The 14,687-nt window shown below is 37.2% G+C and overlaps 1 protein-coding gene and 1 non-coding gene across 8 annotated transcripts in view; one reads left to right on the top strand and one right to left on the bottom strand.

Annotated features, from left to right (window-relative positions):
- Nucleotides 1-9,620, top strand: part of LOC124155890 (myosin heavy chain, non-muscle) — a 143,178-nt gene extending 133,558 nt beyond the window's left edge. For 4 of the 7 annotated variants that reach the window (XM_046530102.1, XM_046530085.1, XM_046530094.1 and 1 more), the window contains 3 exons: nucleotides 1,043-1,160; nucleotides 1,614-1,777; nucleotides 7,997-9,620. In XM_046530102.1, the coding sequence (XP_046386058.1) occupies nucleotides 1,043-1,160; nucleotides 1,614-1,777; nucleotides 7,997-8,159 (445 nt within the window). In that variant the 3' untranslated portion in view covers nucleotides 8,160-9,620. Of the gene's footprint in view, nucleotides 1-1,042; nucleotides 1,161-1,613; nucleotides 1,778-3,993; nucleotides 4,030-7,996 lie in introns of all 7 variants that reach the window. The other 3 variants (XM_046530114.1, XM_046530124.1, XM_046530075.1) reach the window with 3 other exon arrangements.
- A 3,998-nt stretch (nucleotides 9,621-13,618) lies between these two features.
- Trnay-gua lies at nucleotides 13,619-13,709 on the bottom strand. Its single transcript is given in 2 exon segments — nucleotides 13,619-13,654; nucleotides 13,673-13,709. It is a non-coding gene; the product is annotated as a tRNA-Tyr (tRNA).
- Between the last annotated feature and the right edge of the window lie 978 nt (nucleotides 13,710-14,687).

Here is a 14,687-nt window from a genome sequence, read left to right as displayed (position 1 = left end):
AGAACCCCCTTCGTAAAATGGAAGCAATCGTACACTAGCTGCATTCACGGGAGCACCGTGTTCCTGTTTTCCAAGCTTTGCAGTGTGCGACAGTGCTCCGTCCCACGGCAGTTGCAACCTGGGAACTTGTTCGAGACGCGACTCCGTGGCGTGGTGCCTGATAGTGTATTTTCCAACGTCGAGCAGTGGTTTTGGAGCATTCGTGCAAACCACTTTTCTGTATCCGTGATCACGCAGCCACGGATGTGTGGTTCTCGAAATCAGGCCTTACATGGAGCATTATTAATACGATTATAGCTATGTTATCGCCGCTAAAAAGATTGCAAAGTGGCAAAGAAAGTTCTCATAGAGTCCAGGAAGCACTCTAAAATAATAGAATAACTGCATTAATAAAAAATATTTTTTTTACGTAAATTATGAACATTACAAGACATTGGAGTGAAAGTTTAGGTTATCCGTGTTTTCCGATGATTCGTGCCGTCCCTCCCCATCATTAGCTCATTGGGACAATCGGGAGTCTACTGTATTTCTGGAATATTTTCATAATGCAATTATGTTTCATTGAACCTTGCTGAGATTCCCGAGATCAAACAAAATGGTCTAGGCTGAAGTTAGAAAATCGAGTTTGGGTCAAAACTTGAAGATCATGGCTTGATCTCAATTTCCTTGTTCTATGACAGTTAAAACTTGATTTTCGATTATTATGGAAATGGTTTTTTTCATCACTTGGTAAGAAGTGGTTGCACAGTGTTAAATCCGAGAAGAGTTTACTCAAACTGATTTGGGATCAGATTTTACTGAATGATAGCAGTTGCTCAGGATTTTATGAAATTATTAATGCAGTGTTTCATGAAGATGCTGTGTACATAATTAGGGATGAACAAGGAAGGCATTTTTGGTGTCAAGATGAAACTGAGTGAATGAAGATTTTAATTTGAAAAAGAATACTTGCTGATATTAAATTTTGTTTAAAAACGGTGGTTTAATCTCCTTTTTATATTATTTGTGGTAATTCTGGAATATCTTAATGATGTATTTTCAGGGAGCGTCTGGCACAGCAAAAGGCAAATCGTAAGCTGGATAAGAAGTTGAAGGAGTTGCTTATGACGCTAGAGGATGAAAGGAGGCAAACTGATCAGTATAAGGAGCAAGTAGAAAAGGTAAGTGCAACGTAAAGATTAATTTCCATCTCTGTTATTGGCCACTAAGATTTAAGAATGGTCAACATTTATTTAGAGAAATTGGATGCTTTGGCAATATTAACTTTTGAATGATAGTTCTTTCTGAAACCATTGTTCTGAGGTCAACATTGATATTGGGTGCCAGAAAATATAATGCAATATACTATGAACATTAGTATAATAAACTTTGTATGAAATGCCAACACTGGTAACAAGTCATTCAAGAACTTTTCTTTCTCTGATAAGTACTTTCCTCTTCCCAATGGTGCACTGAAAAACCATGAAGAGTCTGAATTCTTCCCAATCATGTTGACTCTGTTTTGACTATAAAAAAAATGTTCATCTAATTCCTTTAAAATCCTTCATAATGAAAGTCTCAGATTCGCTCAGCCACTGTAATTCAACTTGACGTGTGTTGTGTTCTTTTTGCAGGTGAATAGCCGTGTGAAGGCCCTCAAGAGGCAGTTGGATGAGGCAGAGGAAGAGATCAGTCGAGAGAAGGCACAGAAGAGGAAGTACCAGCGTGAAATTGAGGATATGACGGAATCTCACGAGAGCATTTCGAGGGAGCTCACCAATCTCAAGAACAGGCTTAGGTATGTAAACTACTATTATTTTCATGAATCTTTAGCCTTGGAAAGACTGATCCTTCAGAAACTGAACTTGCTGGACTTAGAAATGCCTAGTTGTATGGCCTGATATGCTTTCGTGAATCAGTGGCCTCGACCCAGTGTTGATTGTCATAATTTTAAAAGTTTTCATGCGTTCCTTCTCCCAGTTGAGTTTCATTTAATGTTTTCGGATACAGGAAAAACTGCTATAAATTTTGCAAAAATTTTCAGGCTTCCCAACAGTCTAATAGTTACTATTTGCCCACATTTCGAGGCTGACTCCAATGCAAACTTAAGAGCACTTCTTGAAATTTTAGTGGCAGTCAGCGGCGTAGAATTTGAGAGTTAGTTAATAATAATGAGACTGTCAGAAATTTCAATGAAAGATTAATGGTTAGAAAGTACCTAGCCAGGCATATACAATTAGCGATTATCAATCTTGATTAGGTATAGGCAGACTGGAGGTGAAGTTAATGTGGATCAATTAGTTTTTGCGAGAATTTCTTCAATTTATTATTATGTAAATATTTAGAAGCTTCTGTAAATATCAGAATGTATGTTTCTTGGCAACGTATGCCCTCTTGCTGTGGAAGTAGTTCTTGGACACCAGTCTTATCTTGCTTGAAAATTTCAAGCTGGTATACAGCAAGCATTGATGCTTGCTGTATGGGGTCACTATTATTTGGTAAGTAGATGTTCTTCTGAGGCACAAATGTAATCATGCATTCATAAATGTTTTAGTGAGCCCTTCTTTTTCGTAGTTCGAGTGACAGTAATGTGATTCTTTTTAGTTGGGAATTTTCTTGTGATGTCTGTGCAATCTCTCTTGAAGCAGCTCTGGCTCTGGTCAAAACAGTTTTCTCTCCTTCTCATGATGGAGTCTATGGTTATGGCTCCCACAATGAATGTGATTGAACACAGATGTTTTAGATGATCTGTTTTTTAAAGGACTTTGGAGAACGTGGTAGTCACTATGCATTTGGTCTCTGCCTTCACTTCCTGGACAATTTTCTTATGGGCTTTTGTTCAATTCTTGGCTGTGAATGGTTGCGTAAATGAAACTTTATTGTGAACTGAAGAAGTAATGCATGCACATGAGAGTAAGTAATGATACTCATTCCAGTGAGCTAGCAAGTATTACATTTAGTTGCGCTAGCAATGTGTGTCTGTTTTTTTCTGTTCTGTATTTTTGTATTGTGCAAGCTCAGTAGCAAGCTCGAGACTTTAAGTTATTCAGATTCATTTTCCAAGTACATATATATGTATTCCAAGGATATTTGTGAGGATCTAGTGCCACTCTCTCTTATTAAATATTTTGTGTAAATGAGAAGAAAATAGATTTCAAGTCCACTACTAATTTCCAAAATCTTTTTTTTTAATCAATTGAGTTGTGCTCATCAATTAATAAGGTTTGAAGGGAATGTAAAATTATTTTGGCACGTTATTCTGTCAAAATGAAATGAAATTCAAAATTGTGATAAAATGTAATGAAGCATGGTCTTTCATCATCTCATGCCAGAAAGTGTGGGGGTCTCATTTAAATCCTGTTACGTGGTGGTCATAATTAAATAGCCAATGCCAAGGAAGACTATCGTTAGCATAAAATTTCGTGGAAATTTTTTGTTGTGAAGTAAATTTCAGTCAACTTGCCAATATATAAAGTGATTCCACAATTGCCTTCACATTTTTAGCTTCTCAGTTAAATTTTCGAAAGTAGTTCCCTGTTAATAGTAGGGCTTAGAATTAGGTTCATTATATGTATGTGGTTCAATACCATAAAGATTTAGAATTTTTTATATGCATGTTGCATTATACTTTCTGCTTATCCTTCCAAGCTATTTGTAGAAGCTGCATTTTTGAAAACTCGCTAGATTCTTAGCTCCTCTTTACTGTTTCAGCTCAGTATATTTCTTCTTATATTCTTTTTCATTCCACATTGCTAAATACCATTTTCTGTGTCACTCAATTGGCACACAGGTATTGTTAGTGGCCCAATGACTAACATATTATTTTGATTCTTCTTATTCCTCATTTTTTCCCATTATGCACATGTAATATGTACATGATACTGCCGTCACATTTTAATTTCTCAATAAAAATTTTGGTCTTCTCATATTTCAATAGGCTGCTGTTAGAGTTCGCCACTCTTGTGTTTCTTATCTAAATAGTTGATGAAAGTTGAATTATTCGTCTATTTTCAGTGAAAAACAATCATAGCTATCACAAGACAGTGCAAGGTAAGCGCTGCGTCTACCATTGATGTGGGTGTTAACTAATTTTAACCAATGTGAGCCCTTGTGCTGCATGTTCCCGGACAAAGAGCCTTTGCTGTGCCTTTGGAAATCCTCTCCCGATTCTCCTTGTATTTCACGGGTGCTTTCTTTTGGTGTACTTGAACTTTGAAAATTCGTCAATGTCGTGGTGAAGAATCATCCCATGTACTGTACATATGTGCACATTATCAACATATTTAAATTATAATCCATGAAGCTGAGATGGGAAGAAAAGCTTTTCCTGTGATTTACAGTTTTTTTATGCAATAATAGTTAATACTATGCTTTCGTATGATTTTAATAATTTTTGTTGCCTATATGCTTTTACTTCCAATTTTTTTTGCTTTCCTGAAATTAGTCTAAGGAAAGCATTTTCGTGTCACTGTCTTTTTATTGGGTGCATTTAGCTGTGCTCTCCTTGGTGATCAGTGTCACCATGATAAGGCAAATGCAAATGGTTCACATCATGACTTGCTTGTTATCCTCCTTTCTGCTCTGTGGTAATCAGTAGTGATTTTTCCTTGCTCACTAAAATTGACATTGATGAATAGGTTGACATCACGTTGCTCAGTTACATTACGTTGCTCTGCTCACTTGCTTGCCAATCAGGGCTATTTCAGTGAAGCTGTATTCACCCATTAGCTCTTATTCACTACTTTCTCTATCTAACTTCCACTTCTATCCACTTCAAATATCATTTTTGTGTTAAGTTTGCCGTAGAATGTTAATTTTAATAGCATTATTAAATTTTGTTTCATTACTATTTAATAATTTTTACAGTCGGTCGTTTTAATGAAATAAGAGTATTTTTCTCACATTTTGGTGCACAATGACTTTAAAAAATAAAGCCTTGATTCATGAAGCCTCTTTGTTGGATGGGGTTGATGATTAGCTTGAGTTTTTATAAAGTTACAACTTTTACTTGGTTCATTTTACTTTCCACAAAACATGCAGGACATATTTTGCTGAGCTATGATGAACTTATAATCTTCAAATTTTTTCTCATCGAGTTATACAATTTTGACGTATCTGCAGGCTGATATTTCAAAAAAAAAGTTTCTGGGAAATGCAGAACAATCCACTTGCACAGCATTTATGTTTTCTTAGTGGCTTACAGTTGCAGAATGTACTTGCATAAATAACACAATCAGAAAGTTTTATTTGTAACATGTGGAGGTCATCTGTATTTTGCTTGTGCATTCAGTGTGTCTTTATTACTAATGTTTCTTGTGTGCATCTAAGGTGATTGTGTAAATATTGCTTCAGTTGGAGTCATTAGTGTTTTTTTTATCCTTACCTGCTCCAACTAAGTGCCTGTGGTTACAAGTGTTTTTTTCCATAAAAGATACATATTTGCATGTTGATAGTGTGGTTTTATCATTGATACGTTTCAACTTGTAACAAAGTGGTTGTACATAAATTTTGACTTTGATTTTTGGACCTTCATTTATGAAGCAATTATGTATTTGATTGTTGCTTAGCGTCACCGAGACTGGACTATGCTACTTGGTATTTCTATGCAAGCATATTTTTTTAAATGTAGGGTTACTATTTATGAAACTGATCTTTGTTCACTATTGTGCATTTGCACTGTCCTTTTCTGCTGCTCCCCCTTTCACTCTCTCATCCCAGTGGTAGATTAGATTGGACCCCAATTTTTTAAACTTATTCAGTAGAGGACGTTCTTACTCTAATGGTATCATTCAGAAGAGATTATCACATTTATTTGACTCGTTATACCTTTTGTGTTAAATAGAATGAGCCTTCATTTCACTCTGGGTACAAAGCCTTATGGATCAAGGAATCGCTATGTGTAATATGTGCCTCTGTTGGAAAAAGAGCAATGAAGAAGAGGCAGCTGTCTGAGAATGATGGTGACCATTGGTGTATACAGAGCTCGTAGGCATCTCTTAAGAGATGGACAGAAAGGCAAAAATCCTTCAAAGAGGAGTGCATATCACCACTTGCTTCTGTACAGTGAAGAAATCTAACCCTTGCCAAAAGATAGCCATTGCCGGCCTCGGTGGCGGCGGGGTAACGTTCTCGCCTGCCAAATAAGAGGTCGCGTGTTCGAGTCCCGCCTGGGTAGGTTTCCCCGGTCCAGGGCATGGTCGTTTGTGCACGCTTGTTACCTTCGTTGAATACCCCGGTGTAAAATGGCCACTAAGAGCTGTATCCGGTGGTTGGAAAATAAAATAAATAAAAAATAAAAAAAAATTATCCCTCCATTGTTCAATCAATGGCTGTGTATGAGGTAATATGTATGTAGTTCTGCTGTGTGGGACAGAGCAAGTGAGTGCCATCTCTCAAAGGCTCAATTAGCACGAGGGAGATATGGACCTTCATTAATGCAATGCGTCTGTGGTGGCTGAACATTACCCCTTGAGTCCTGGGCGTAAAATAATGCTCGAAAATACTCAAATGTTGACTATGAATGTCATCTGCACATTAATACAAAAGGCCATCAAAATGGTGGAAAGGTCTAGTAATGTCGAGTAGAGTTTGGTTGGGAGTCCTAACCCTTTCCTTTGCCCAATGGTCAATGTCAAAATTGAAATAGGCGCAACAATGATGCAACAAAAGACATCCATTGCCCTCCTTAAGATTGGAACACGGCATAGTTATTGCTCCTTCTCTTGATAACTCTCCCAGGAGGAGGATTGGAAAATGACTCGGATGCCCAAAAGGATCACAAATATTTAATTGTTGATAGAAACTGAAAACCCCTCAGAAAAAAAATCATGAAGAATTATTGATGAGAAGTTTGGGGCATGGAATTCAATTTATTATTTAAAATAGCAGTTGGGTTAAAATTATTTGGACACTATTTACAGAACTTACTGCGTTAGTGTTGTCTTTTGAGCCTTTAAAACATTGTCGCTGTGTGAAGATTATATGAAGTATGTCCATAATATAAGTGATTCGATGGAATTATGGACCACAACCTTCCACAATTCTATACGCCGGGAAAACCTACGATTCGATGGAAGCTGAGCTCTTGTTTAACTCCAATCTTAATTTTATGACAGCCATAACTGGTTTCAATTTTCCCAGGACTTTTTAAGTGAATGCTTAAGTGTTTTTTTTTTGTTTAAAGCAAGTGAGCATTCACTCTGAAAAGTTGAAATGGGTTGTGTGTATAGAGAAAGGAAGTGTAGAATCAACTAAGTGCATTTCTTGGCACCATGGCTGGATAAACTTTTTGATAAAATTTCTTATTAAAAATTTGTGACAGTTTTATCAGTTGCCATGATAAATGTATGTATTTGTCTGTGTAATTGATATCTATATTCATTTTTGCAAATATTTGCTGATATTTGGTGATAATTTTATCATTGAAATCAAAACGTAGAAAGATTGAGGAATAGTTGAAGGCATAGGTAATGTATTTTGTTATGTGAACCATTTTCTTACAGGAAAGACAGTAATGAGACAGAGTTGTCTGCCTATGTTTTGTGGAGAACATGTGAATAGTGTTCCTTGGAGAAGCACACCCTGGTAATTCAATGTATAGTGCTACAGTACCAGCAAAGAAAATTTTAATAGAGCTCTCTACTACGTCTGATTCTCGCTGATCTTTTCAACTGCTTCTCTTGGTCTTAGCTTTAACTGAGCTCATGCTGGCGGCCTGTTTGACTCTCACGACTCCAGGGAATTGAATTGTTCTTAATTTTAAACTCTGTATGTGCATGTTTGCTGCTTATTTTTGTTTTGTCGTTGTTACTAATTCCTCTAGGTGACTTGTGTGGTAGTGAAAGAAGAATTAACAGAAACCCACCCTTTCCTCCCTTGGTATTCAGTGCGTGCCTCTCACACATTTTGTTTCATTTAGCTTTTGTTTTTTGTGGGTTGGTTGGAGCAGTTGTTGTCTTTTGAAAGCACTTCTGACGTTGTTCCTCTCGTGCTAATACGTTTTTATATTGCGTTTCAGAAGAGGTGGTGCTGGTGGCGGAGGAGGTGGTGGAATGGGCCTGGGTTCTCGCATCGGAGGAACCAAGAGGGGCTCCGTCCAGACTGGTGCCACGAGCGACGATAGCACTGTTTCTGGTGCTGGGTTGGACGACTCGGTGGACGGAGAAGACGGCCCCAATTGAAGTGGGTGCGGAATTGACCATTGCCTGCTGTGGCCATGGTTGACTAATGGCTTGGTTAGATTGCTGTGGTTGGAACATGGCTCATCGCAAGGCATTTGTTCTTCCTTGTTTGTTGGCTGTGTGAATACTATGGGTGCGATTTTTTTCTCTTTTGGGATGAATTAACCAATAAAGCTGGGTATGTGAATGGCTAAATTATGGGAGGAGCTTTAACAAACGAATAATAATTATTATAATGGCTAAACTCCTGCAAGCGAGTGTCAAGGGATAATTATGATTCTGCCGTTGAGCAGAGTGCTGTGTTAACTATTAAAATACAAACTTTTATATTTTCTAACAGTCTTAGTTCTTATGACAGGTCTTCCTGTGTAAGAGTGCAAACATTCCCCATTATAGCATCATTCCAGGTTTTTAGATCACTTGATTTCTCAGAGGCAAGAGATGCACTCCCAACGCGGTGTCTCTTTTCGTTGTATTTGCCTGAGACTAACTACTTAATGTACTTGAAAGAAGGTTGCCCACGCTAGAGAATGAATCCCAAATGCATGCATATATAAATATATTATTTTTTATGAACAAAGTGGATGGTTTGGGAAATTTTAGGGTTTTATAGGTGATTTTCTTATGAAAAACAATTTTTAAGTACTTGAGAAGTACAGCTGGTTTTTCTATAGATGGTTTCCTTGCCATGAAATGCCTTGTCAATAAGGGTTATGGACAGTAAATAATTTAAGGAGATGCTTTATCAATTGATGTATTAGTAAAAACTTTGTATAGTAGATGTCGTTAAGTACCTGTAAAAAAGTTATTTTTAATTTGAAGAAAAAGGTTATCGAGAAAAATTTGTAATATCTCCTGTATTCATTTCTTTGTGGATATTATTAATCATGCCTTGTTTTTTTTTACTGTTTCTTGAATTAACATAATAATTGAAAATATAATGAAATATTACTTTTAATATTATATAAATATATATATTTTGTTGGTTTTTTTGTAATTTAGGATTTTCTAAGGAATGCAATGAATTTTCTCAGTGATGTGAATGATGGTGTAAAGAAGATGTGCTGTACATAAAAGATAACTCATATCGGGTTGTAAAAGTGATTTTAAATACATCGTGATTTTTACCTTGTATAAGGTATTTGATGACTTTCATGTGTATATCTTTTTGATATGTTCTCTTACAATGCAACCCAAGCAATAGATAGCCACCACCCTTGTCTCTGGTGTTTTTTAAGGCGTTCTCTGATAAGTGGAAAGATTTTTAAATCAAAACAGTTTCCTTCTTGATGAGTTACTGCTGAGATACAAGTAAATAAATACCTGGATTAATCATTGACCTTTTGGCCTGCCTGATGTTGGAATGGCACCCATGAATGCGCATTTATTTGCTCATCTGCTCGTCAGTTCCATCGGTGATCTTAAAGCAAATAAAAGCAAAGTGATGTGTTTTGATTATGAGTGGTACCTTTTTTATTGACACAATCAGTAAATTGTTTATTGGTTTTGTGAAGAAACGTCCTGCATTGGAATGCAGTGAGCTACTGCCTTTTTCAATTCTAAATTTATGGTCGGGAAATTTCCGCGGCACACACACTGTTTTCCACTATGGTAATGTGAGATGTAGTAATGCTGTTTTCCATTTGATAACTTTTTATCATGCAAGTTTCTGGAAAATCATGAAGACATTAAAAGAAATCGAGTTGATGCCGCCCTTGTCTTATATTCTGAAGCCAAGATTTATTTTCGATAACCATGAGACAGTTCAGGGATAGATGTATTGAGAATGTGCCTGAATGGGAGTGGCCACCGGTAGAGTGTGGGGTTGTATTGCTGTAATTTCCAATGGGGGAATGTCATATCCCCATTTAAAATGAGACTGTCTATGGAATTTGAAAAATATTAATCTTGAAATGCTATTAAGATGATGTTCTTGCTTGAAATTCTCTTAGTAATCTTGTGTTTTGCATTTAAGTTTTTTTTAATATCAATTTTTGGGGAGGGAGGGTCACAGCCATCAAATTGGTGTGCATTTGGCCAAAGGAAACAATTCTCTTAGCTTTCAGTGTTCTTCTCAAATTTGAGGTGAATTTTGACTAAAATGATGGATATAATTATCTATAATTTGAGTTAGCTGGCTAAATAAAATGATGTTGTGGGCCAATTTGGAAATGTACCATAACTTCATGGGCCGCACATATAATTTCCAGTGTTAATATTTGAAAAATTGAATGCTAATAATTAGGGATGGATGGATCCAGGATTTTTTTTCGGATCGGATCCTTGATTTTCGGAGCTGGACCTTTCGGTTCGGATATTTTCGGATCCAAATGCATTTTCAAATTCCTGACGCTGAGATTCCCCCGATGATTGTTCAATCTCTTGGGAAGAGTCACAGTATGTGCCAGTCGTATTTTGCCTTTTTTATTTTCCACAGCTGAACGGCTGAAATTCTCCTACGTAACCTTAGCGAGAGCTTTCAAACAAAACGGTTCAAGAGTAGGACAAGAATCGCATGCGACGGCGCATTCGAATATAGAATCGGAACTCTTTCCACCCTTATGGGGCATTGCATTTACTGAAGCTATTATTTAAAATTTCGGATCCAGATCTGATGTCTTCCGTGACTTTGATTCTGATGTATCCGTTGAAGGGCAATATCCGCGGATATTTGGATCCGAGGTATCTGATCCGACCATCCCTACAATTAATGTAATTTCAGGTAAATTGGTTTTTATTACTTTGGTCTCTGGAGGTAAAACTATTAGGCCTCCGGTACGATGTGAGCAGCAGCGGTGGCTACAATACGAGCGGCAATTTTCTAACCACTCAGGTTTCTCACCTTTTCTAACTTCAGTCTTCCTTTGTTTGGCCGTATTCTCACTACTTTGATGTTTCTCCGCTGACATTTTCAACTGCACTGAAGGAAGAAGTGGAAAAGAAATCGGTCTGGACTTGGAACCATCAGCGGCGCTCACTGTTGCTCGCCGCTCAAACATATCGTACCCACCCTCAACAGATTTACACGCAACTGTCTGTATATCTGTAAAATGGTTTAGGCAGTTAAATTTTTTGCCAAGAACAGCTTGATGGGTATGTAAATGGAGAAAAATGTCATTCACTTTTTAACTTCTATCGCAGTCAACAGTAAAAAGTTGGTGAGCAAGCCCTCTGGATCCTCCACAATTGTGCAGTGTTGGGACTGTGTTCACTGGATGTGGATGATATAGCCAGCCAATCAGGCTACTTTTGAGGAGCATGCTGTGACATCAGATTACTTCATATGCATTTACCCCCAGTAATCCTTGCTAATGACTGCAATGAGGAAACATGGATAGTCTGACGAGATTTTCGTAATGATGGTCTCTCTACCAGTTGCGGGGGATGGTTCTCTCCCCCAAAATATAAAAACAATACGGTGGTTTCCTACTATTTTTTATTGCCTAAATTGAAAGATAATCACTCCTGGAGTACGTATTTCATGCTTTTAAATTTTTAAATGATATCTATTTTTCACGATTTAATGAAAATTTTCAAGTGCACGAAAATGCGATGGCTTAGTAGGAATGCTGAGAAAACCCTGTGTGACGTCATTCTGGTTCCCGCATGGAAATGCATCAAAATTGGAACCAAACCCTCTCCTTAGTACTCTTGTTTTTCAAAAATTTCATTCCCCCCCCCGAACAAAATTCCTGGCTACCAAAGCCGTAGCCAGAAAATATTTTGGGGGGGGGGGGGGGGGGGGGTTCATGGAATAGTAGACAAACATAAAATTATTTTATAAGATAAATAAAATAGTGTATACGGTTAAATATACATATTTATTATTAACCCTTGAAGGAAAATATAAAAATATTATTATAAAATTGAATTTAGCCTTCTAGCTTTCTTTTCAGCGAACAAATGAATTAACTCCTCGGTGTCGAAGTCAATTCTGCGGTCCCTCAGGAGGCTCATAAGTCACTCACCTCTACTAATTCACAGCACTATTATTTCACACATTGCACTACAACTACACACACTGCACCTACAAATTCGCTTAGATAATTATTGACTTAAGTCTCATTGGACTACTAGATGTCCCTGCGCCGCTATATAATATCGTCGTGTGAATACCAAGCGTGCATAAAGTATCTATTTAATTCTTTTCATTTTGGGGGGGGGGTTCAATCCCCCTTGATCCCCCCCCCCCTGGCTACGGCCTTGCTGGCTACACACTGCTCTCCACCCTGCATTGTGCCTCTGAATGATTGCGTGTTGCACTAACAAAACCCAATGAGTGGGTCATGAGTCCTCTAAATCCTTTGATGAGATGAATGACATCAGTCTGGGTGAAACATGTGGAGTGAGCAGGATTTATTGTTTGGTAGAATGAGAGACTGAGGTGTATTGTCAATACTTCAGTTCTCACATCTGTAATTTAGTAGTTGAAGATGGGTTTTCTTGTCCAATTTACTTCTCTATTTATGATAATATGATTTGTAGGTTTTTTTATTGCATTAGATATAGGGATGCTGACTTAAAAAAAATGTCGGGGGTTGGGGGGGGCAGACCGGAAATCTTGCCCAGGGAAATTTTATAAGCACATAGTGAATTTTAAGTTTTTTAAGCGTTGTAGAAGAGTTATATGATCAACATTAGAACCCTAATAACTCGAATCTGATATCTGGAGACTTTGGGGAAAATCGACAAGCCTGACATTTTTTGATGTAATTTTACATGACAATTTTAATGAAGGTACTTCATTCATCATTACAACATGTTTATGCTATGGCAAAGTGTGTATTCAGTCAAGTATTTATGTATGAGAAGACAGAATTTGGTATTAACTAGTTTGGATGATCATTTATTTATTTATTTATCACATCCCCCGTAAACAGCTCATAACAGCCTTTTACAACGAGGGTTTCCAATATTAACAAAGCGCAACACAAACATCCATGCCCTGGATAGGGATCACCTACCCAGGCGGGATTCGAACCCACGACCTACGGTTTGGCAGGCGAGGACTTTACCCCACCGCCACCGAGGCCGGCATTCTGCTGAGACGACTGAAATTGAAGTATGTATGTATTTCTTTTTTACACATCATTGATAAACTTGTGATCCATTAAAGTTTTTTGCCTTATAGCTCTATACGTTTGAGTTAACTGAAGATTTGAAATATGTGGAAAATGTCATGAGTATTTGGTAGAAATATTACAATTGTTATGGCTCTGCTATTTACATTTTTTTTTAAAGATGCATGGTTAAAAAAAAACCTCTAAACCATCTCATAACAGATACATTGAATGTATGAATTCTGTAGGAAGTTAAAAAATTAAGGTGAAGTTGAGCCACCTAATTAGGGAAAATAAATAATCTCTGTGGGAATAAACTCATCGATCTATTGAAGACTTGATTTGAAAATAAGTATAAATTAGAATGAAAAAAAGGAAATTTTAGGCGACAAAAAAGTTTCCTTCGGGCCGGATTTGAACCAGCGACCTATGGATATCTATATTCGATTCCTTCTACAGTCCACCGCTCTACCAACTGAGCTACCGAAGGAGTTGTAAGGGAGGTCAAAAATAGTGCAATTTAAATCATTTGCTTCCCGTTATTTTAATTTATTTCTTATTGTATTACTTCTTTTGAATTAAAAATAAGTTTTCATATTTATAGATATTTTCATGATGGATCATATATATTCAGTTCTGTTTCCGGTGCGTAAGACATCTCAAGGGTTCGTATGATTGTCTTTTCGTTGTTCTGGCGGTTGGTGAGGTTAGTTCATCAGGTTGAAGGATGCACTCGCAGAGGGTTATTAATGTATTGATACGTACGACAAATGATACAGGCCATCATTAGAGATGTAGTAATTGATCTTGGTTATTATTACTGTGGAACCATGGTGTGAGGCAGTGGAGAGAAGGAAAGTTCTCTTACTTCTGCTAACTCACCTGTTGTTTTTGTAAAACGGGTAATTTGTCTCAAGACTGTCCCCCCATGTACGTGTAACTGCATCGTGGAAACGCGGCTTTCATGGTGGATTTGGCTGTTGTTCGGTTATGCAACGTTGAGGCTGTATTTCGATGGAAATTGGTGAACATTTCTGTTTAAGTTAGTTTTGTGTGGTACTCAACTCACCCGATGTATCTGTCATTTTTCATCGGTCATGAGTGAAGCTTTCCTCGAATTGCTGCCGTTATATATCCTTTAACACCTACCGTAGAAGTGTTGCTTTGGCATTGATCTCAGAGTTTCCAATTTTCTTCCGAGTTCGTAGCTCTTGTTTTGGTTGCTTAAATATTTTCAGTGCAGTAATGATTCTGAAAATCCTTCCAAGCCAAGGTGACAGTTACTTTATTGTGTTTGGTACTATCGTAAACTGATCACTGTTAATCTATTCGTATATTTTGTTTGTAGGTATATTGATATAATGTATATATTGTCTAATGTAGCCATGGCCTAATTTAGTTAGAAGTTCTCGAGGGGGATTATCCTCGGATCTGATTAACTTGTATTAATATTAGCAGAATTACTCCG

This window comes from Ischnura elegans, chromosome 1, assembly GCF_921293095.1.
Source record: "Ischnura elegans chromosome 1, ioIscEleg1.1, whole genome shotgun sequence".
Taxonomy (NCBI): Eukaryota; Metazoa; Arthropoda; class Insecta; order Odonata; family Coenagrionidae; genus Ischnura; species Ischnura elegans.
Note: the sequence above shows the minus strand (reverse complement) of the source record. Positions and strands in the feature narration are given on the sequence as shown.